The sequence below is a fragment of the Diceros bicornis genome, assembly GCF_020826845.1.
Source record: "Diceros bicornis minor isolate mBicDic1 chromosome 22 unlocalized genomic scaffold, mDicBic1.mat.cur SUPER_22_unloc_1, whole genome shotgun sequence".
In the NCBI taxonomy this organism is placed as follows: domain Eukaryota; kingdom Metazoa; phylum Chordata; class Mammalia; order Perissodactyla; family Rhinocerotidae; genus Diceros; species Diceros bicornis.
In genome coordinates, this window is record NW_026690886.1 from 1 (window position 1) to 22,023 (window position 22,023).

At 48.5% G+C, this 22,023-nt stretch overlaps 1 protein-coding gene and 1 long non-coding RNA gene across 3 annotated transcripts; both read right to left on the reverse strand.

Moving 5' to 3' along the window:
- Positions 1–5: 5 nt before the first annotated feature.
- Positions 6–2,679, reverse strand: LOC131401909 (ral-GDS-related protein-like). Of its 2 annotated transcripts, none has more exons than XR_009218111.1 (2): positions 1,123–2,679; positions 6–39 (listed from the first exon to the last, which is right to left on the reverse strand). XR_009218111.1 is itself a non-coding variant. In XM_058536975.1 (2 exons), exons 1-2 carry the CDS (start codon positions 1,225–1,227, stop codon positions 568–570), a joined length of 252 nt encoding a protein of 83 aa, XP_058392958.1. In that variant the 5' UTR covers positions 1,228–1,773; the 3' UTR covers positions 7–567. The 2 variants fall into 2 exon arrangements, 1 of the variants encoding a protein (XP_058392958.1); XM_058536975.1 differs by having other exon boundaries at positions 7–714; positions 1,123–1,773.
- A 605-nt stretch (positions 2,680–3,284) lies between these two features.
- LOC131401912 (uncharacterized) lies at positions 3,285–20,546 on the reverse strand. The gene is made up of 3 exons (XR_009218118.1): positions 20,444–20,546; positions 4,763–5,075; positions 3,285–3,407 (listed from the first exon to the last, which is right to left on the reverse strand). It is a non-coding gene; the product is annotated as an uncharacterized LOC131401912 (long non-coding RNA).
- Between the last annotated feature and the right edge of the window lie 1,477 nt (positions 20,547–22,023).

Genomic DNA, 22,023 nt, shown 5'->3' on the forward strand with positions numbered 1-22,023 from the left:
CTGCTCCTCAGTCCTCTTCTCAAGGTTGATCTCATTCCCCTGGAAGGCAGACAGCCAGAGTCCATCAGACAGAGCCCCCTAGCCTGACTAGCCCCCTATGCCCTGCCCTTCTCATGTGGCACTACTGCCAGGTCCCCAGAGGGGGCGGGGCATGCAGAGAAAACAGGACTTGGACCTAGGATGGGCTCTGGGCTCCAGAGTAGTAGGACATGGGGGGAGGCTGAGGGACCTGGCAGCACAACCCTCTCTGATGACAGACTTGGAGGCTGAGGCCTCAGGCAGAGGGGACTGCTCAGCCACTTATGTGCTGCCTGACTTGGGGGGGGGCGACTGCTCTCTCCCTCCACGGGCAGCATGGGAGGGACAGGCAGAGTCCAGCTCAGATAAAACCTCACGCAGCTGTGCCATCAGGCAGCTCTGAGCTTCCCCAGCCTGAGGAACGAGAATGAATGTCTCAGGCGGAGCCTCTGTTCACTCATCCCTAAGATGGGCCTGATGCCCCAGCTCCCAGGGGCGGCTGTGAGGCTCTCACGAGAGGAGAGGTGCCAAGTGCTGAGAGCTCAGAGCTCAGTGCGGGGGCTCACGCATCCCCAGGCTCAGGATCCTGGTCCTTCCTGCTTGGTCCTCAGATTTATCCACTTCGAGATAATCACCCATCGCCAGGTGCAGCATCAGCAGTTCACCGAGGAAAGTGCCAAGATAGGGGACAACACCCTGTGACATCGGGGTGCGGGTGGGATGAGCCCTTGCTCTCAAGTCGGACCCCTGCAGACCCTCCCCTGAAAAGTCCTCACCCTCAGCCTCCTGGCCCACCCCAGGGTTCCCATGGGGAGCAGCCTAGGACCCTTAGCAGCCTCCCCTCAATTCTTCCTCCCTTCACACCCCAAGAACACCACACTCCTCCTCCTCACCTCCCAGGGCCGGCTTCTGGCAAATCACAGGGTATGTGGTCCCTGGCCCTCACCACAACAAATCCATCCTACAGCAGCTCTTCCAGGCCCCCCTCCTGGTCACTTCTACTGGGGGATTCAGACACTGTGGCACCAGGAGGAAGGGACCTCCTCTCTTGATTTGAGGCCTCCGGCTGGGAGGGCAGAGCCCCTCCTCCACAGGCACACTCACCTGCTGCTGCTGCTGCTTCTCCTGCACTCTCTGGGGGTTGCCCTCCGGGGGGCAAACGTGGAGGGCCCCTCCTGCCAGAGTCGAGGACAGTGTCAGCGAGACCATACTCCCCTCACCCCATTTCTCTTGAGCACCACTGGCCTCTGACCCTGAACATCTGACTCCAGTGAACTGGCACCAATGCCACTCCACCCTGCAAGGTCTTGTGATTCCAGAACAAGCCCAGCTCCAACTCTCACTCTGGGTGTGAGCTCGGGCTTTTGGCCTGGCCTCCCCGAGCCTGTTTCCTCATCTGGAAAGTGTGAGAACTCCAGCTACCTCACAGGTTCTCCTGAGGACTCACTGTCGCATGACTGTCATCATTGTTCTGGCCCTCACCCCTCCAGGTGGAGCAGGCAGAAAGCTCCCACATTCCTTTCCTCCCTCTTACCTCATTACCACCCTGTGAGGCCTGCACCACACAATCACCACACAATCACCATACCTCCATTTCCCTGATGGGGAGACAGAGGACCAAACAGGGGCAGTGAGTTGCTGAGGGGCCAACAGAGGAGAGGCCGCTTGCCCCTCTCAGCCAGAGGCCCTGTTCCAACATCCTTGCCTAACCCCCAGCCCCACCACTGACAACAGTCTTGTCCCCTGAGCTCTCAAAGCTTGGCCCTGGGCCGAGCCGTGGATCGAGAGGATGGGGTGTCTTGGGAGTCTGGTTGTTGAGTGGCTCCTGCCTGCCCCAGTCCCCTGGAGTGTCTCTCCCCCATGCCGGACAGAGGCAATGCCAAACCCTTCTCCTCCCCAAAGAACAACTCAGGATATTCGCCTGCACTGAACTCTTTCTTTATCCACTCAGGAACTGGACCCACAAGGTGCCACCTCTGATCAACAGGGAAGGGGGTGACAGGATGCTTTGCTTCCCCGTTTACATGAAGCTCTTAACGTCCTTTCAGCAGGATCCACTAAGAATCCATCAGTTGCCTAGACGCTACTCATAAGCCACCTGGGGCCTATATCATTGCCAACCAGGCACTCAGGTGAGACTCCTGTGGTTGACTCAAGTGACTGCTCTAGGGGTCCAGTGGGGAGTCCCACAATGCACACACATCTGTCTCTGGTCAGTTGTTCAGATCCAAGGATGAGCAGCCTGTTTGTCCACCTGTGCCAGGGGAATCCCCTGTTGTGCCCGTCCCTGGGGTAGGCAGTGTGCCCTCCCCTTGGAGACATGGTGAAGATAGAAGGAGCAGCAGGGGCCTGGCTTCCTGAGGACAGGTTTAGGCTGAGGGATAAACCCACCCAACCACCCAACAGCCTGGAAGAAGCTACATCCAGCAGGATGGACGTGAGTGGAAGCCAGAGACCTGCTGATGGCGCCAGCTCGGCAACTCGTCCTGGAACAGCCCAGCCAACACCACTGTGTCCCATGACCAAGGCCTCCTGCCCACAAACGGCACCCCACCTGCCCATGGGCAGAACAGATCCCTCTGCTTGTTAACCTGGACAAGATAGACAGGAATGTTTCAGAGAAAGTTCAAGTGAGAAATTATCAAAACCACAGCTTGCTCAGTCCCCCTCCCCCCCTGGCCCCTGCTTTCTTTCCAGACCCCCAGCCTCCACTCTACCTTGGTCATCAGTTCTCTGTTCAAGGACACGTCTTGGCTATAGCTCTCTTTAAATTTTTCAGAGCTCTCCCTGAGAGGAAGGGAAAGAGGGAAGGATAAATTTAGGGATAATGTGAGGGGTCTAAGTGCATATCCTTTTCTTTGACAACCTGAGAGATTCAAACTGCCTGGAGGAGTGCTCTCACTGGGCTCCTCTGAGCGCTAAGGTCTCGTGGGACTGGGAGGGGGCTCTCCTGTTGGTCACTGGGGTCTCCATTCGCCTGCTATACAAAGCAGCTCTCTTTTGACCACTTTGAGTTTCAACTGGGCATAGAGTTCTGTTGCTATAAACACTTGAAAATCTCCAATGTGGCTCAACCCAGTACCTGGCATTTAGGGAAACCGAGTCCTGAAGCAGAATTGGTGCACTAAGGACACCGGGAGACTTAGAGACCCACCACTGAGGCCCAGGCCCTGTCCCCATCATTTGCTGCCTCCCAGGAATTCCCAGCTGACTGAGGGGCCAATGGCAGACATTCAGGAGATCCCCCATCCACCCTGGTTCTCCTATGGAGAGGGGCACTACCCACCAGGAAACTTCCTCCATGTGTTCTTCAGGTGGCATATGGATGTTTTCTGCAGAGAAGAGATGACAGTGCGGGGCGAGGAGAAGTTCTTCAGGATCTCACACTCCTGGGGAAGGGAAGAGAATAAGCTGTGAGGTGGGGCACTGGAGCCCTGCTTGCTCTAGCTTCAGTCCCCTTCTATTTAAATCTCCCCTCCTGGATTAGACAGATGTACAGGGAGCCCCAGAAGGGCACATTTAGGACCCAAAGAGTAACACTCACAAGGAGGAGGATTTTAGCTCAACCCAAGGAGGGAGCCAGGTAGGAAGTGAGCATCCCCACACTGGGACCTGGAGTCAAGGTCAACGTGCTCCTGGCAGGAAGGATCTAGGGACTTGCAGGGGCTTAGACCACACACTGCAATCCTGGGAGCTGATAAAGATGGAGGCAGTTCCTAAGGCTCCAGAGAGGGGCTCCACTGGGCCTCCCACAGCACACCTGGGCCACCTGGATCCAGCGCTCCACCACCCTCACCCTGTCCTGGGCCATCATGCTCGGGACCCCAAGGCAGGTGGTGATGACGAGGTTGGCCACCCTTCTGAAGTGGTCGATATTGGCCTGGACGGTGTGTGCCAGGTGCTCATTGCCGGGCTTGTTCCTCTTGCCCCAGGTGGAGCCCAGACACTGAGAGGGCACCACCTTCTGGAAAGGCTCCTGGGGAACAGGGGGAGTGTCACCCAGCATTGCCACACCCTAGCTCTGTGTCCACAGCCCACAAAGTCCCACACAGGGGTCACAATTTAGAGCTGGAGCTCAGGAAGCTCATGATGTGGCCTGAGCCTTGTTAGAGTCCCCGGCTTTTCTTCTCTGTCACTGCAGGCACCCAGCAGAGGATGACCCAGGACCCAATACTGGCAGGGAAGGGAGAGGGGCATTTGCATCCAGCCCGTCCTGGCTAACTCCAAGCTCCAGATGGTGGCTCAGCTTGGCTCATCCCAAGGGAGCATCTTCCAACAACCTGATCCCCCCTCTGGTCCCACTCCCCATTCTGATGCACATTCCCCTGTGGTAGCTACAACCACGGGCTTTGTCTGTCTCCCTCATAGTGAAGTACACATCAGGTGTCTAATAAGTCCTGAGGCTGTTGGGCCTCCTGAGCAGAAGGTTGGGCCACCAGGGACCTGGCTGCACACAGTGAGTTCCCCTCCCCCACTGATGGGCCAGGCCCTGCTCACCCTTCCGTCTCTTCTACCTCATGGAGCCGGCACAGCCACTCTGTGCAGCAGGTCCTGTTAGTGTCCACCTCTACGGTCTGTAGGTGGACAGCAAATGTTTGGGGGTTCAGAAAGTTGCCCAGGTCGTATGGTTGGTAAGGGGTGGAGCCAGGATTCGGGCCCAGATCATAGGAGACTGGATGAGGTCTGGGGCAATGATGGCAGAGGGAAGGCCTACCCCACCCGCCCTGAAAGCCCAGCTGCTCACCGCATCCATCACGGTCAACTGCTCCACCACCAGCTTAGGAGGGAAGGCCGTAGGTTGGGCTTCTTCTCATGCTTCTTAGCCACAGGTGGAGATGGACTTCCCACTAGAAATGATGGTCCAGGTGACTCCAGCTCAGCAGCTCCCACTCCTGCTGCAGCCGATGTCGGCCCTTGCTCCAGCTCCAACACTGCTGGTGGAGGGGACACTGGCTCCAGTGCTAGAGAGGGTGGTGTCAAGGAAGCTGGAGCCAGCTCTACCTCCACCACTGCCCACTGCTCTGCTTCTGCTGCTGGCTGGAGCTCTGCAACTGGCGCTGGAGCGGGATAAAGAGAAAGGTTCACTCACATAGCTGACTTTCCATGTGTCCTTCTAAATACAGGAAAGATCCCACTTCCTTTCCAGGAATAGCCAGCCTGCAGTCCCCCTTACCCTCTGGCTCTGCCTCATTGGCCTCCAGAAGCTCACACCAGTCAAAGGAAAGAGGGTCACAGCAGCTCAGCTCTGAACCAGGCAAGGTTACCTGCATGTACATCCCCTTTAGCTTGAAAAAGAGACAGCCCCTGACTGGTCCCACCCTAGTTCTGGTCCAACCCCATCATCTCAAGGTCCTGAGTGTGGAGGCCCTCTGCTCCTGCTCTCATCTCAGAGCAGCACTGGATGGTGTGGGTGGCCTCATGCACCTGCCCCTTGTCTAGTGAGTTGGTGGAGTTGAAACCATTGGGCAGCTACTCGATGACCTCCTGAGTGGAGTTCTGCAAAGACTGCCTGGGAGCTGGGCCAGAGGGAATCAGGGGCTGCCTGCACACTGCCACTGTGGTCAACCCCCAAGAGAAAGTCTGCTCCTCAGTTCAGGCACAGAGGGCATCCTGGCAAAGAACTCTGGTCAGGAAGGGAAGGAGATGAAACCTCTAGGGCTCAATAACATACGAGTTGAGCAGCTCACCTTCTCATGCTGCCAGCCATGACCTGGGTACGAACGTCACAGACCCACAGGCTTCCGACACCTAACAACCAGCTCCTGCCCAGGAATGGCCTGCCCCACATACCCTGCCTTCCCCACACCACACAGACACACAAACACACACAAACACACGATGAGGGGCCTGGATTTTGGGGTTGATCAGGTGGGATCACCGTTGTGTCCTGATCTGCACTAACCTTTCCTGGGCTGCCCATGTTACCCTTCACTGCCTCCTGTCAGACACCCAGAGGTGTCAGGGATGAGGGCTGAGCCAATGTAGGCAACAATCAAAAAGATTCTATTTCTGGGCTTTTTTGAGCCCAGATCCTGCAAAAGTTGGGATACAACAACAAAACATTTCTGCCTCTTGACTGTCTCCCGTCAAGTGAGCTGGATGGGGGACTGTGGGTGCCTTGTTACCAGAGTTCAAAGATCTGTTGAGGCCTAGGACCAAGGAGATGGGGTCATTTTTCAAGATTCCTATACCTGGACCCCTTACCTCAATCAGATTTCTCCAGAGCTGCCCCCTGAGCCCGGGCTGCTCACCCTCTTCTCTCATGTCACTTCCTGAACTGTACACAAGGAGCCTACACAGCCCTAGCCCCAGTTCCCTAGAAACCTAACTCAGGTCCTTGCTTTGAGGAGACAGAGATGAATGCAGATTTCCTTTAACTTACCAGTTCTTCATCCTGGGATAGTCCCTGTGCCTCTCAGGTCCTCCCCAGTCTCCAAACCTACACCAGTGGGATCAGGCTAGAATCTACTTCCTAGGGACCTCAGCTGGTGTATATGAGATAATATCTATTATCCCTGTGGGCTGGTGTCACATGTACCTAAGGCACAAAATTAGAGATGGAAGAATAACAAGAAGGGGTGACAGGTAGCACAGAACACCACTCAAAACAGGCCTGTGTTCTAGCAATTTTATATTGGAACAGTCACTTCCAACTTGGCCTCATTTTCAGGTCAGCATCATGAGGGGGTTGAAACTAATGGAAATTTAGATACTGCCACCCTGTGGCATTAAACCATTCAATTGTTTCCTGTTTTATGGAGAATGAGACCCAAGTGCCTCATCTTGGCCTATGAGGTGGGCAGCCTCCACAGTGGTACCCAGTAAGCCCCACCCATGGTATAGCCATCCCCGTGGAACCACTAAGTAGTTAGTAACTGGCTTCTGAACATAATAACAGCCAAAGTGATCTGATGTCTTGTCTAAATTTTAACAACACAAGTCTCTCACTTCCTCTTACTCCGTCTTTCATGCTCCATCTCTCTCTCTCTCTCTCTCTGTCGAATCCCTGTAGCTGAGGAATCAAATACCAGTGTTTTGGGACTGCCCAATGTGGAGGCCTATAGAGGAGAGAAGCACGGGAGTGCCCAGGCCAACAGACAGAAAGAAACTTAGACTCTCAGTCCAAACTGAACCCTGAAGGCTGAGAGTGACCTTTGGGGCTAGTCCTCCCCCAGTTGAGCCTCAGTTGAGGCCACAGCACCAACCTGTTCAACTCACTGAGGCAGAGGCACCAAGCTGAAACGTGCCTGATTGCTGATCCACACAAATTGTGAGATAGTCAACATTTGTAGTTTTGAAATGCAAGGTTAGGGGCAATGAAGTTAGAGAGGGAAAGGTAACTGACACAGCCTACCAGGCCCTGGCCCTACCTTCCACCCCAGCTCCTGTTCTCTCCTCCCAGCCTCCCTCCAGCTGCACTGGCCACATTTCTAACCTCCTCTGGCCAAACTCACTTCTACCTGTGAGACTCAGGACCAGTGGTGTCATCCCCGTGACACACTGCTCCCAGACCCCTGAAGGGCTGGCCCCCTCTTGTCATTCTGGTCCCAGAAAACGTCACCCCAGTGAGGCCTTTCAGACCCTCCTACCCAGTGATGCCCAGCCCTCCCTCACAGCCCCCTGCTGTGTTTCTCTACAGCACTTGCTCTTTTCTTGCTCCTGTTTTTGCTTTTGTCCATTTCCCCTCTAGGCTGTGAGCTCCTGGCAGGCAGGGACCACTTGGTCATTTTCATCCTGCACTTTGGCCCACCAGGGCACCTGGCACAGGGTGAGTGCTGAGTGCACAGCTGCTGAATGAGTACATGGGAAGATCTTGCACCCCGCCCCCTGCTTCTGACCAACTGTGATTGTGGAGATGAACACTAGAAATAGGAGGTACAAGTTGTTTCTGAGGCAGAGGGACAGCCAGAAAGACCTCTGCTTGACTCTTCTCTGCTCCAGGAGGTCAAGAAAAGTTCAGTGGACACCGTGTAAGTTCCAGGTTTACAGGAGAAGGAAAGGCCTTGATGTATATGTATATTATGTAATGGTTACCAAAATAAGTTTAGTTAACATCAATCACCAAGCAAACATAAAAGATTTTTTCCTGGTGATGAGAAGTTTTAGGATCTACTTTCTTAGCAACTTTCAAATGTACCACACAGCAATGTTAACTCGCATAGTGCTGTATATCAAGTATATCTCAATACAACTGAAAAAAATAAAAACAAAATCTAACTTGCCACCACTGACACAAGAGGCTTCCCGCCCCCTGGTGGCCAGCACTAGCACTGCAGCCCTCACCAAAACTCCACCAAACAGAAAGGAATCATTCTTCAGATGTCCTCAAGGCAGAGGCTCTCCAGGGTCCCAGAGGTAAAGGAGCAGGACCTGTCGGCTTCGAGAGAGTGGGGTGAACCTTGGGAGCCTACATATCCCCCCATCTTGCTGTCCCCCACCAGGTGTCTTCTTCATTCCTGAGGCATCCAACCTCAACCAGGACAATGACTCCCCCCTGCCTCCAGATGAGGACCCCGAGGATCCAACAAGAACTGGTTTTCTCCCTCATCTCTAGACTTGGGGTCCAGTGCTCTGGCATCTTCTTCCTTATCCCCAGTTCTCATCCACCCATGCCCCCATGTCTCCTCAGTTCTAAATGATCTCAAGTGGGTGGAAAGCATCTTCTCAACATTTCAGAGCACAGTAGGTCATCAACAGAGAACCTAGTCCAACAGACACATTGCAAGTGCATGGAACACTTGGAGTCACCTGCTGGATGCACTCCATTTTATACAGGAGGACCCTCACTGAGGTATTCTCTCCTGTTCCCAATGCCTACACAAGGGGAGGATGGACTCATCACAGTTCTGGGTGCCCACAGAGGTGGACTGCAGGATCCCAGTCCTGTGCTCGCCAGGCTGGGCCAAGGATGGGTCTGGAACAGACAGATAGGCAGAAACCTAGGAACCTTAGGGATTCCTCTGCCCATCTCTGGGCATGTATCTAGGAGAACGAATGCCATGGTCCCCTGGGAGAGCTGCCTCCCATCTCTCTCCCTCCTGCCTCTTATCACTTCCTCTGGGTCAGCTCTTTCTTGACTGCACTTCCATGGCCCCCACATGAGAATTCAGTGTGAGTGGGGGTGCCTATGCACATGCTATGATGAGGAGAGGAAAATGACCTCATATGGAGAGGGGTGGGCAGCAATCCTCTAAGATCTTAATGCCTCTCATTGCCAAAGGAGACCTGAGGGAAGGGGCGGAGCCTTGGCCAAGGAAGCTGGAGCTCTGTCTAGTCTTTGGGACTCGGACTACCTCCTGTGGTCTGGGCTAGTACTTGCCTCTTTCTGGGCTAGTTTCCCAACTGCACAGTGAGGGGTAAGATGTGCAACAGCACAAGCGTGTGCTCAGCCAGGACAAGTCATCAGGCCCCATAGATACATTAAGTATGTTTTAAGTGTATTGAAGACATTAATATTGCTGTGCAATCATCACCACGATCCATCTTTAGAAGTCTTTTCATCCTACAAAACTGAAACTCTATACCCATTCATGAATAACCCCCCATTTCTCCTCCTCCCAGCCCCTGGCAAACACCATTCTACTTTCTGTCTCTCTGAATCTAGCGATTTCAGCAACCTCATAGAAGGGAAATCACACAAGGTTGTATTTTTGTGACTGGCTTATTTCATTTAGAGTAATATCCTGAAGGTTCATCCACGGTGTGCCATATCTTAGACTTTCCTTCCTTTGTTAAGGATGAATAATATGCCATTTTATGTATATACCACATTTTGCATATCCATACATCCCTGGACAGATAGCCTAGCCGGGCCCAAAACCAAGCCCAAAATAAAATGGGGCCCCAACCAGACTTTTATCAACGGTCCCCTGGAGACTACTTTCTTAAGCCACGTTCCACATATTTACTAAGGATCTAGTTTTGGGCCATGAGTTCTTTTTCAGAAACTCCGTTTTTCCTCCTTGGGCAAGTTTCAACTGGTTTGAACCAGTGAGACCACAAGACGGCTGGCAAGACTTAAACCATCACTGCTGTTTGAGTCAAGTGACTGGAGGATGACGTAGGGGACCAAGAACTCAGCTGCCAATCATGTTAAGGACACTGCCTTTTGAACGTGGGATGTATGACAGAACATGAAAATCTACTTGCGCAAAATGCGTAGGACTGCCCCCAACCTCCCGCACCCACTCCTTTGCCCTTAAAAAGCCCTTTCAACGGCCCATTGGGGAGAAGGATTTAACCTTTGGCTCCTGTCTCCCTGCTGGCCAACCTCGTAATAAAGCTTTTTCCCTTCTACAAGAGCGGTATCTCATGGTTGGCTTAAGGGGTGCATTGGGCAGCGAGCCCTTCCTCGGTTATGATACTTGGGTGGCTTCTATGTTTTACCTATTATGAATACTGATGCTATGAATATGGCTGTTGAAATATGTTTTGAAGAATATGCTTTCAACTCTTTGGGGGCGTATATACCCAGAATTGAAATTGCTGGGTCCTATATAATTATATTTTTAATTTTTTTTGGGAATTGCTATACTGATTTCTACAGTAACTATATATTTTATCTTCCCAAGACAGTGCACAAGGGTTCCAACTTCTCCACATCTTGACCAACACTGGTTCTATTCTTTTTCTTCTTCTTCTTTTTTTTTTTTTTTTGGATGCCAACTTTTTTTTTTTTTTTGATCGATGAATGTGAGGTGGTCTCTCACTGTGTTTCTGATTTGCATTTCCCTAATGATTACTGATGATGAGCATCTTTTCATATGCTTATTGGTTATTTGCAGATCTTCTTTGAGCAAATGTCTACTCATGTGCTTTGTTCAAATTTGATTTGGGTTGTTTGATTTTTGTTGTTGAGTTTAGGAGTTCTCTATCTATTCTGGATATTAAGCCCTTGTCAGACACATGGTTTGCAAATATGGTCGCCCATCCTGTGAGTTGTGCTTTTACTGTTGATAATGTCTTTTGAGATACAAAACTTTTTAATATCCATGAAGTCCAGCATGTGTATTTTCTTATTTTATTGGCTGCTCCTTGGGGGTCATATCCTCGAAATCATTACCAAATCCTATCTTGTAAAGTTTTGTCTTATGTTTTCTTCTAAGAGTATTATAGTTTTAGCTCTTACATTTAGGTCTTTGATCTATTGGGAATTAAGCTTTGTATATGGTGTTAAGTAAGGGTCCAAGTTGATTCTTTTGCATGTAGATATCCACATTTTCCAGCACAACATGTTGAAAGGGCTTTTCCTCTTTGAATAATCTTGGCACCCTTGTCAAACATCATTTGATCACATGGGTGAGGGTTAATTTCTGGGCTCTCAATTCTGTTTCCATTGGTCAATATGTCTGTCTTTATGCTATGACAATGCAGTTTTGATACTGTAGATTTGTAGTAAGTTTTCAATCAGGAAGAATCAGTCCTCCAACTTAGTACCTTCTTTCAAGATTATTTTTGGTATCTGGGCTTACTTGAGATTCCATAAGAATTTTGGGATGGGTTTTTTTCTATTTCAGCACAAAAAGTCCTTGGGATTTTGGTAAGGACTGCACTGGATTTGTTGATCTCTTTGGATAATGTTGACATCGTCACAATAAGGAGTCTTCCAATCCATGGTGATGGGATGTCTTTCATTTCTAGTAGTGCCGGGTGGTTGTTCAGGTTGAGGGGGCGGCACTCCTAGAGGCAGTCGTGCAGAAACCCACAATTCCTCCTCACTGTGCCTTCACCATTTCCTTAGAACTCATCAACCATCAACAGAAGAGAAAATGCATGTAAAATGCATGTGGGAAATTTGCAAGGACTGGATGTGCCAGTCGGTGCGCACCCAGGGTCTGAACCCGGGCCCCCAGTAGCGGAGCATATGCACTTAACCGCTAAGCCACTGGGCAGGCCCTGGTGTCTTGTTTTAAACACATGACTTCTATTGGTCCTTGATTTCCCCAGTTACACCCCAGCTGTCCTTTCACTGACCATTGTTGGTCACACACCCACTGCACCTGCCTCCAATCCTTCCCCTTCAACACCGTAATCTCACACAGAGTTCCTCCCGACACTATCATGGCATCTCCCACCACACGTCCCCTATATCTTCCATACAGCCATCAAGAGGCTTCACAAACACCATCACCATTTATGTCCAGTGGGCTGAGAGGGCTGCCCGTGCACTGGGAATCAGGAGTCACAGGGTCTGTCACTTGGCCTCCAATCACATACTGTACCCCAGATGAAGGGCTTACCCTGCGGAGACACTCACTAGTAGCCAACTCCATCGAACAACAACATCTTTGACCCAGGCTTCCTTCAAAATTATCCCCCCACTTTCTGCCCCAACTGCTCCTTTAGGGGTCATTTTGGGGCAGCCTTTGAGGCCACCTTGGTGATTTTGTGCCCAGGCCCAGACAGCTCCTGGCCCACAAACGCTTTAACCATAACCTCTGAAATCATATAGCACAGGTAGCCAGTGAATGGGTGCAAATTACTGGTTTTACCTCAAGACACCTAAGGAATATTTCACACCAGGAGTATCCACTTTTGGGTTTTACTGTGGGCTGATATCACAAGGCTCTCATCCAGTGAGCTTCTCTCTTCCCCAATCCCGTGAACAGCTTTCTCCAGGCTATATTGTGCAATGCATTATTGTCTCTCTCTCAGCCTGCTTCCCTCAGGTCGCAGGTCCCTTGAGTTTCCTGCCCTGACTAGCTACCACCAACCCATAGAAACAATGTCAGTCCTATAGCACTGGGTGTTCAGTTCTACTAGGATTGACTGACTGGACTGGGCACAGGAGTGGTGGCCCTACCCACACAAAATAAGGAAACTGAGGCAACTAAGAGGTATCAACAACCTTAACACAACATGGACAACAACTCCATAAGAACATATCCTAGCCCTTGAACAACAGTCTCATGAGTCTCTCGCCTAAATGGTTTTAGAAAATGGCCTGGCCCTAGACTGTCTATACCGGCCAAGGAAGGAGGGGTTGGTGCCTTTCCTAGAACCACTTGCTGAGTGCACATCAACAGAGAAGTTCAAACCTACCTCCACCAAATGGCCCAAGAGGTTAAAATATTGCATAATATTACCCAAATCTTTGAATAGATACCAAAGTCCCCTGAGATCACTGACCTATTTTCATGGCTGGTCTCTCCAAGTTGGGGACAATGGAAATGGACTGGATTTTAGATTGTTGCTTGTATAATCATAGGATTTGTTACTATAGCCCTCGTCGGATGTTTACTCTCTTGGCTACAACCTGCCATACTCCTAATAACTCCATTAATTACACTTATTAAATATACTAACCAACTTAAAATTAACCAATACCCTGATTAACTTAAAAAATTCAAAATTTTTATGTGGAAAATCTGCTTAACGTAGAATACACCGTTTTAAGCATTTCAAAGTATACATTTGTGTGGCTTTTAACACAATGATTATGTCGTGTGGCTATCACCACTATCTAATTCCAGAACATTTTCAACACCCCCAAACAAACCCATACTCATTCACACTCTATTTTCTGCTAACCCAAGCCCATGGAAACAACTCATCTGTTTTCTCCCCCTATGGATTTCCCTATTCTGGACATTTCATTCAAATGGCATCATGTTATCTATTGCCTTTGTGGATGGCTTCAGTGAGCACACATGTTTCAAGGTTCACCCATGGCCTAGTATGTAGCAGTACTTAATTCTTTTTTATGGCTTATAATATCCTATATTATGAATAGGCCACATTTGGTTTATACAGTCATAACTGGATAGTAATTTGGGTTTGTTCCACTTTTGGACCATTGTGAACACTGTTACTTTGAATGTCTATGGGCAAGTTTGCTCTTTTGGACATATCTACCATGGGCCTCTCCAGGTCAATGGTAATTCTAGGTTTAAGATTTTAGAAAATGCCAAGCTGTTTTCTGCAGTGGCTGCATCATTTTACTTTCCCACCAGTAATGTATGTGGGTTTCCCTTTCTCCACATCTTTACCAACATGTGTTATTTTCCATTATGTTGAATATAGCCTTCATTTTGAACATGAAATAGTATCACATTGTGCTTTGAATTTGCATTTTCCTAATAATTAATGATACTGAGCAACTATCTTGTGCTTATTGGCCATCTATGTATTTCATAGAGACATGTCTATTCCAGTTGGTTACCCCATTTCATTGACTTGTCTTTTATAATTGAGTTCTAAGAGATCTTTATATATTCTCAAAATAAGAGCCTTCTCACTTATATACGTTGCAAATAGTAGGAGACATCAAAGACCCACTTTTAACAATGGATAGAATATCCAGACAGAAAACAGGAAATAGCAGACATGAAAACATTAAATACTAAATGGAGCTATCAGACACACACAGAACATTTTACTGGACAGCAACACAATGCACACTCTTCTCATGGGCACACAGACTATTTTCCAGAACAGATCACGTGTTAGGTCACAAAACAAGTCTTAACAAGATTAAGAAGACTGAAATAATACCAGGTAACTTTTCTAAACACAATGGCATGAAACCAGAAGTCAAAAACAGAAGGAAAACTGGAACATTCATAATACGTGGAAGTTCAACAAAAACTCTTCAACTTAAAAGTAGATCGGGGGCTGACAGGTGCTGTAGCAGTTAAGTGCGTGTGCTTCGCTGCTGGTGGCCCGGGTTAGGATCCTGGTCACGCACCGATGCATGCTTGTCAGGCCATGTTGTAGTGGCATCTCACATAAAGTGGAGGAAGATGGGCAAGGATGATAGCTCTGGGCCGGTCTTCCTCAGCAAAAAGAGGAGGATTGGCATGGATGTTAGCTGAGGGCTGATCTTCCTCACACAAAAAAAAGGTAGATTAAAGAAGAAATCAAAAGGGAAATTAGAAAATAGCTCAAAACCTACAAAAAGAAACAATAGGGGCCGGTCCGGTGGCGCAAGTGGTTAAGTGTGTGTGCTCCACTGTGGCGGCCCGTGGTTCGCCGGCTCAGATCCCGGGTGTGCACCGACGCACCGCTTGGCAAGCTATGCTGTGGCGGCGTCCCATATAAAGTGGAGGAAGATGGGCACGGATGTTAGCCCAGGGCCAGTCTTCCTCAGCAAAAAAAAATAAAATAAAATAAAAGAGGATTGGCAGATGTGAGCACAGGGCCAATCTTCCTCAGCAAAAAAAAAAAAGAAAGAAAGAAAGAAAGAAACAATAAACACACCAAAACTTCTAGGATGCAGAGAAAGTAGTAGTAAGAGGACAGTTTATAGTGATAAATTTGTACATTATAAGAGAAGAAAGATGTCAAAGAAAGAACCTGACTTACAGCACACAGCATTAAAAAAAGAAAAAATGAAACCCAAAGTTAGCAGAAGGACGGAAGTCACCAAGAGGCAAGTGGAAAAAAATTGAAAGACAGTATGGAAGATCAATAAAAGTAAAAGCAGAGTTTTGGAAAAAATAAAATTGAGAAACCCTTAGATAAAATATCTAGGAAAACAAAGAAAGATGACTCAAACTAAATCACAAATGAAAAAGGAGGCATTACAACGGATGCTTCAGAAAGAAAAAGATCAGAAGAGACTATTCTGAATTAGCGTACACTCATCAATTGGGGTAACCTAGAAAAAATAGATAAATTCCTAGAAACAACCTACAAAAGCTGAATCATGAAGAAATAGAAATCTTGAACAGACCAGTAACAAATAAGCAGATTGAATCAGTAATCAAACACCTCCCAATGAGAAGGGACTTCTCCACTCTGCCTGACCTTAGCCAGCCTGCCCCAGTGCCAGGCTGACTCCTGTGGACCTAGCTGGCTCCCTGCAGGCTTCTGCAAATCCAGGCCCCTGGCTCACCCTGGAGCATGCCAGCTCTGGTGGCCTCAAGCAGCATCCTTGACACCAGGCTCCCACCGGGCTCCTGGGAACCCAGGCCCCCATCTCAGCCTAGGGGCTGCCATCTTAAACAGCCCAAGGTGGCTCTTGTGACCACAAGTGGTGTCCTTGGCACCAGGCTCCTGGTGGGCTCTGGTGAATCCAGACCCTGGCTCACCCAAGGTCCTGCGTATGCCAGGCAGCCACAGGCAGCATTCACAGCCACAGGCAGCTTCTGTAACAGGGCAAACCCAAGACCCCAGTGGGCTCCCACAAACCCAAGACCCCAGGTCACTCCAGCACTTGCTGGCTCCAGCAACCCAGGTAGATTCCATGACACCAGGCTCCCAGGGGGCTGCTGGGAACTCAGGCCCATGGATCACCACACCACCTGCCAGTTCCAGCAGCTGTAGACAGCTCTTATGGAACGAGGCTCCTTGCAGGCTCCCACAAAACCAGGTCCCCAGTTTACCCAGGTGCTTGCTGACTCAGGCGGCCCCAGGCAGCTCCCATGGCACCAGGCACCGGCAGGTTCCCATGAATCCAGGCTTCCATCTTGATCCAGTGCCTGCTGGCTTCTGCAGCCTCAGGCAGCTCCTGTGGCCCCAGGATCCCAGCAGGCTCCCAGGAATCCAGACTTCTGGCCTACCACAGCACAAACTGTCTCTCGTGGCGCCAGGCTCCTGGCAGTCTCCCATGAACCAAGGCTCTCAGCTCATCCCAGCACTGGCGAACTCTCATGGCCCTGGATGACTCCTGTGGCTGCAGGCTCTCAAAGAGGACCTGCCAAAACAGGCTCCAGTGGGGCTACTCATGATCTCAGGGTCCCAGCTGTGCCCAGGGCCAGACACAATACCATAGACCCAAGCTTTCCACTCACCCCAGGACCAGGCTGTCCAAGGACTCCAGCAGCAAGCTTGCCCCTGGACACCACCAGATGGCCTACCCAGGACCCCTAGATGGGATGACTGTGAAGGCTTTGGTTTGCTAAAGCCATTCTGTAAAGACTGGAAGAGTTGCCTACTTCCTCAAATTTGCAGACACCAATGGAAGGCCACAAGGATCATGAATAATCAAAGACTCATGACACCACCAAAGAAAAAGAATAAAACTCCAATGACCGACCAAGCAATGGAGATATAGGAACTATGACACAAAGGCTTCAGAACAACCCTCTTTGAGAAATTCATAAAACTCTAAGGAAACATAGATAAACTACTAAATGAAATAAGGAAACAGTGCATGAACAAGTGAGAAGTTCATTATAGAAACAGAAATCATTAAGGAAAAACAAACAGAAATCCTAGAATTGAAGAACACAACGACTGAACTGAAGAATTTAATAGAGAGGTTCTAAATCAGATTCAACCATGTACAAGAAATAATTAGTGAACTAGAAGATGTGTCGTTTGAAATCATCCAGTCAAAGAAACAAAAAGAAAAACGGTACTGCATAGGAATGGGGATAGGCAGTGTGAATTATGGGATACCATGAAAAGAAATAGATAAGCATTATTAAAGTACCAGAGGAGAAGACAGGGATAAAGGAAAAGAGTGTTTACTTAAAAAAAAATAGCAGCTTGTATCGCTATGAGTTTCCCTCTCAGGACCGCTTTTGCTGCATCCCATATGGTTTGATATGGCATGTTATCATTTTCGTTTGTTTCCAGATAGTTTTTGATTTCTCCTTTAATTTCATCAATGATCCATTGGTTGTTCAGTAGCATGTTGTTTAATCTCCACATTTTTGTCACTTTCCCAGTTTTTTTTCATTGTTCATTTCCATTTTCATAGCCTTATGGTCTGAAAAGATGCTTGTTATGATTTCAATCTTCTTAAATTTATTGAGGCTTGCTTTGTTTCCCAACATATGGTCTATCCTAGAGAATGTTCCATGCGCACTTGAGAAGAATGTGTAGTCAGCTGTTTTTGGATGGAGTGCTCTGTATATGTCTACTAGGTCCATCTCGTCCAGTTTTTCATTTAAGTCTAATATTTCTTTATTAACTTTTTGTCTGGATGATCTATCCATTGCTGTAAGTGGGGTGTTAAGATCCCCTACTATTATTGTGTTGTTGTTGATTTCTCCTTTTAGGTTTGTTAATAGTTGCTTTATGTACATTGGTGCTTCTATGTTGGGTGCATATATATTTATAAGTGATATGTCTTCTTGATGGAGTGTCCCTTTTATCATTATATATTTCCCTTCTTTGTCTTTCTTAACCTGTTTTATCTTGAAGTCTACTTTGTCTGATATGAGTATGGCAACACCTGCTTTCTTTTGTTTGCCATTAGCTTGGAGTATTGTCTTCCCTCCTTTGACTCTGAGCCTGTGCTTGTCTTTAGTGCTAAGATGTGTTTCCTGAAGGCAGCATATTGTTGGGTCTTTCTTTTTAATCCATCCTGCCACTCTGTATCTTTTGATTGGAGAGTTCAATCCATTTACATTTAGGGTAATTATTGATATATGAGGGCTTAATGTTGCTGTTTTGTCACTTATTTTCTGGTTCTTTTGCATTTCCTTTGTTTCTTGTCCCATTTGTTTTGGACTGCCAATTCAGTTTGGTTGTTCTGTCTTATGATTCTTCTAGTTTTCTCTTTGTTTATCATATGTGGTTTTGCTTTGATTATTTGTTTAGTGTTTACCTTGAGGTTTGGGCAAAAAATCTTGTGTATGAGATAGTCCATTATCTGATAGCCTCCTATTTCCTTATACTAAGTCAATTCAGTCACTTTCCTCTTCCCCTTAAGTGATACAATAAGTTAGGAACAGATCTGTTGACAAACACAAAAAAGCTAGATCCAGCCTCAGCCTGAGGGACAACAACATAAGAAACTAGTGGAGAGGAAACATTCTTCTCAAACCACAATGAAACAGTCACCACAATGGACTGTGTGCTAAGCCACAGTGAAATCTCTAAAGAGTCCAAAAAGCAGAAATCTATAAGTAACCATATTACGGGACCTTAAAGCAATAAAAATAAAAAATAATCACAAAATATTGGCTCCTCTCCCCCAACCTATCCACTTGAAAATCTGTCCACACTCTTCTAAATCTCTCAGGTTACAGAGGGGATCCAGACAGACAGGACAAACTCTTTAGAAATGAGCAGCACTGAGAGCAGCATGAGGCAAATCCATGGCGTGGAGACTAAGGGACAGAAAAGACACAGCTTCCACTGCAGGTATCAGGGAATATCAACTCTACACGAAGAAGCTGAGCACTTCCCTCCAGGAGCCAGAATAACACCACAATAAAACCAACAACAGCAGAATGAAGTGAGGATTCACGAGGTGGGAAAAACAATGCAGACCTAAGCAATGGAGTTAAGGGCTGGCTCTCTGGCAAGACCTGTAACAGTGAGAAACCTTGCGCAGTCTGACCAAAAGGAACAGACAAAGGCACCAAACTGTACCATCAGGTACAAGAAACTACCGAAACTGCTTTAACGTGATAGGAGAACATAGTGGATAACTCTGATCAAGACATCAGCGGTCCTCAACTGGAGCTGTCCTTCCACCAGAATGCATCTGGAAACACGCAGGATGGGTTTTGTTTCTTGTTTTGTGTTGTCCTAATGGTTGTTGCCCTGGGGGTCCCGGAGATCCTGAACAGCCAGTCACATAGAGCCGTTTCCCTCCTGAAGTGTTACTGACATCTGGGAAGACCAGCACTGATCCAGATTAAATGAACTATGTAGTAGGGAAATGTTTTCCATGGATGTATAACAGGCAAAAGATGGTAACCTCAATACATAAGGAATATCGAGAAACCAATGTTTACAACAACTAAACTGTAAGAGAGCGGGAAAATCAGAAACATAGCCAATAAACACACCAAAAATATATCCAACCTATTCGCACAGGTGGAGAAATATGCATGTAAAGCACAGGGAAGAGTTGAGGAGATTACACACCAAATTTTACTACCAACAAGGAATAAAAGTTGGGAGGTAGGTGAGAAATAGGAGTTTTTACCACTTCTTAGCTTATGTATTTCTCTAGTGTTTTAATTTTTACAAAAGAGAATGTATTCTACTCAAAAAGATGTTTAAAATTTTAAAGAAATTATTAAAATGTTCAAAATGACTTCAGTTCATGGATATTCATTAAAACACGAATGGAAAGAACCTCCCCATGACTTTAAGAGTCTCCTATAACTTTTCTAATAGTTACTATGTCGATTTTATTTCACATTTAGATCCTAACTCATTGGAATTTACATTTGTGTCAGGGATGCAACAGAAGCTGATTTTCTCCTGTTCAAGTGGAAAAACAAGGATCCAGGCACCGTTCATTGTGTAGGTCTGGCTTTCCCAGCAGACCTGCAATGCCTCCTTTCCCAGCGGCTAAACCTTGACAACTACCGCTGCCTCTCGAGCACCCTAGAACTGGCAGGGTGAGCTCTGCAGCCTGGGCTCCCTGTCTGCAAGGGGCAGCTACCAGCAGAGCCTTCTCCCAAGACAGCAGCAGGCATGCTGCACACAGAAGTGCTCAACGGCAGTCTGCTGCATAGCAGGAAACCCCTCATGATGAGCAGGCAGTGGGGGAGCCTCGAGCACAGGCACTGACCTCGGCGGGGGGCAGCAGGCTGCTAAGGCAGGGAGCCCCCTCCCTTCAGCTCGTCCAGCTCCTCCTGCAGCGTGTGCACCTGGCTGTCGGCAGCTGCCCCTCTTCAGCTCGCCATTCTTCTCCACCTGCTCCCACAGGTGGCACACGTGCTCCTGTTCCCCCGGGAGCAGAAGCAGTAGGAGTGCAGCGAGTTGAGGAGTTCTTGGGCCCCCAGTGCTGACAGGATGACCTTTCTGAGAGACGTGGGGCCGGTGTTGCTGTGCTTGCTCTGCACAGCTTCTGTGTCTGGCTTTAAGGTGACATCTGTTGGAGGGTGGAGGGGCTCTGGGAGGCTTTCTGAGGCATCATTGTGAATGATGAATTTGGGGGTTCTGGGCCAAGCCCTAGTCAGGCACAAGGCTGGTCCCTCTGCAGCTGGGCTCCACATCTCTCTTCAACCTCTTTCGGTCAACAGCCTCGTGGGTGACAGATGGCCTTTCTCGAGTGTGCTCTGAGAAGAAAGTGTGAGAAAGTTGCCAGCCAATAAATCTGCACACCCCAGATCCTGAGGGATAAAGTCACCCACGGAAATGCCACTCTTACCTAAGAGACCCTGGCAGGGAAGAGGGGGGTCTCATTGTCAGCATCCATAGCAGACATGTTTGCATCTCCCTGGCTGCCTGATGTTGTGGAGGCCACACTGTCTCCTGCAGTTCCTTCCAGAGACTCTGCACCTGCCCCTGACTGGCGGCTTCCTGGGCAGCCCTGGGTGCAGGTTCACCCTGCACAGTGGCTCGCTTCAACTTGCGGGAGCCCTGCTAGGCCCTCAGGTTTTCCCTCAAGGACAATGATGAACCTGCAGCTCCTTTCCCATCTGCTTCACTCGCATGTTCCTTAGGTCCCTGGTGGCCTCCCTGGTGTCCTTTCTCCTGGGGCAGCCACGGACTTCAGCCCCCCCTTCTCAATCAGGTGGAAGATGGAGGGCACGGCCATGGCTTGAGCATGTAATACTGACCATCCAGCCTTTCCAAGAGCTTTTTTTGGTGAAACGTTCACTACAGACGAAAGAATGTTTAGTGGGGTCCAGTCATCCCTGTGAACAGCTTTTAACCACTGAACCAGACATTGAGCACTTTATGTGGAGCCTGCAAGGATAAATGAAAAAGTAACTAGAAAGAAAGGATTAAATGTCTACCCCTAAAATAATCAAGTATAGAAACAAAACAAGTGTTTTTGGGAACACCGACACCTGTAGCCAATTTACCCATTTAAACCTTTAGTAAAGATTTAAGAAGCACCTTCTGCTTGCAAGTTATTACTGGAATAGAAAGATGAAAGACCCACTGTCTACCTTAAGAAACTGACCATCTAAGGCAGAGGAGGAAGAAAGGTGAATACCTCCTCCCAGGCTGTGGTAAGTGCCCTGTAGGGACACAGACACTCGGGCAGATAGCACAGGATGGCATCAAGACAACAGGAAAGGCTTCAGGAAGCCTCAGAAATAGTTCCTAGAAGCTCATGGTTACCCAACCCTCCTGCTGTCCATGGGACGCAGTGCTAAAACGGCGAGGGTTGGTCCCCCTATTTCAAAGCCAGGCCAG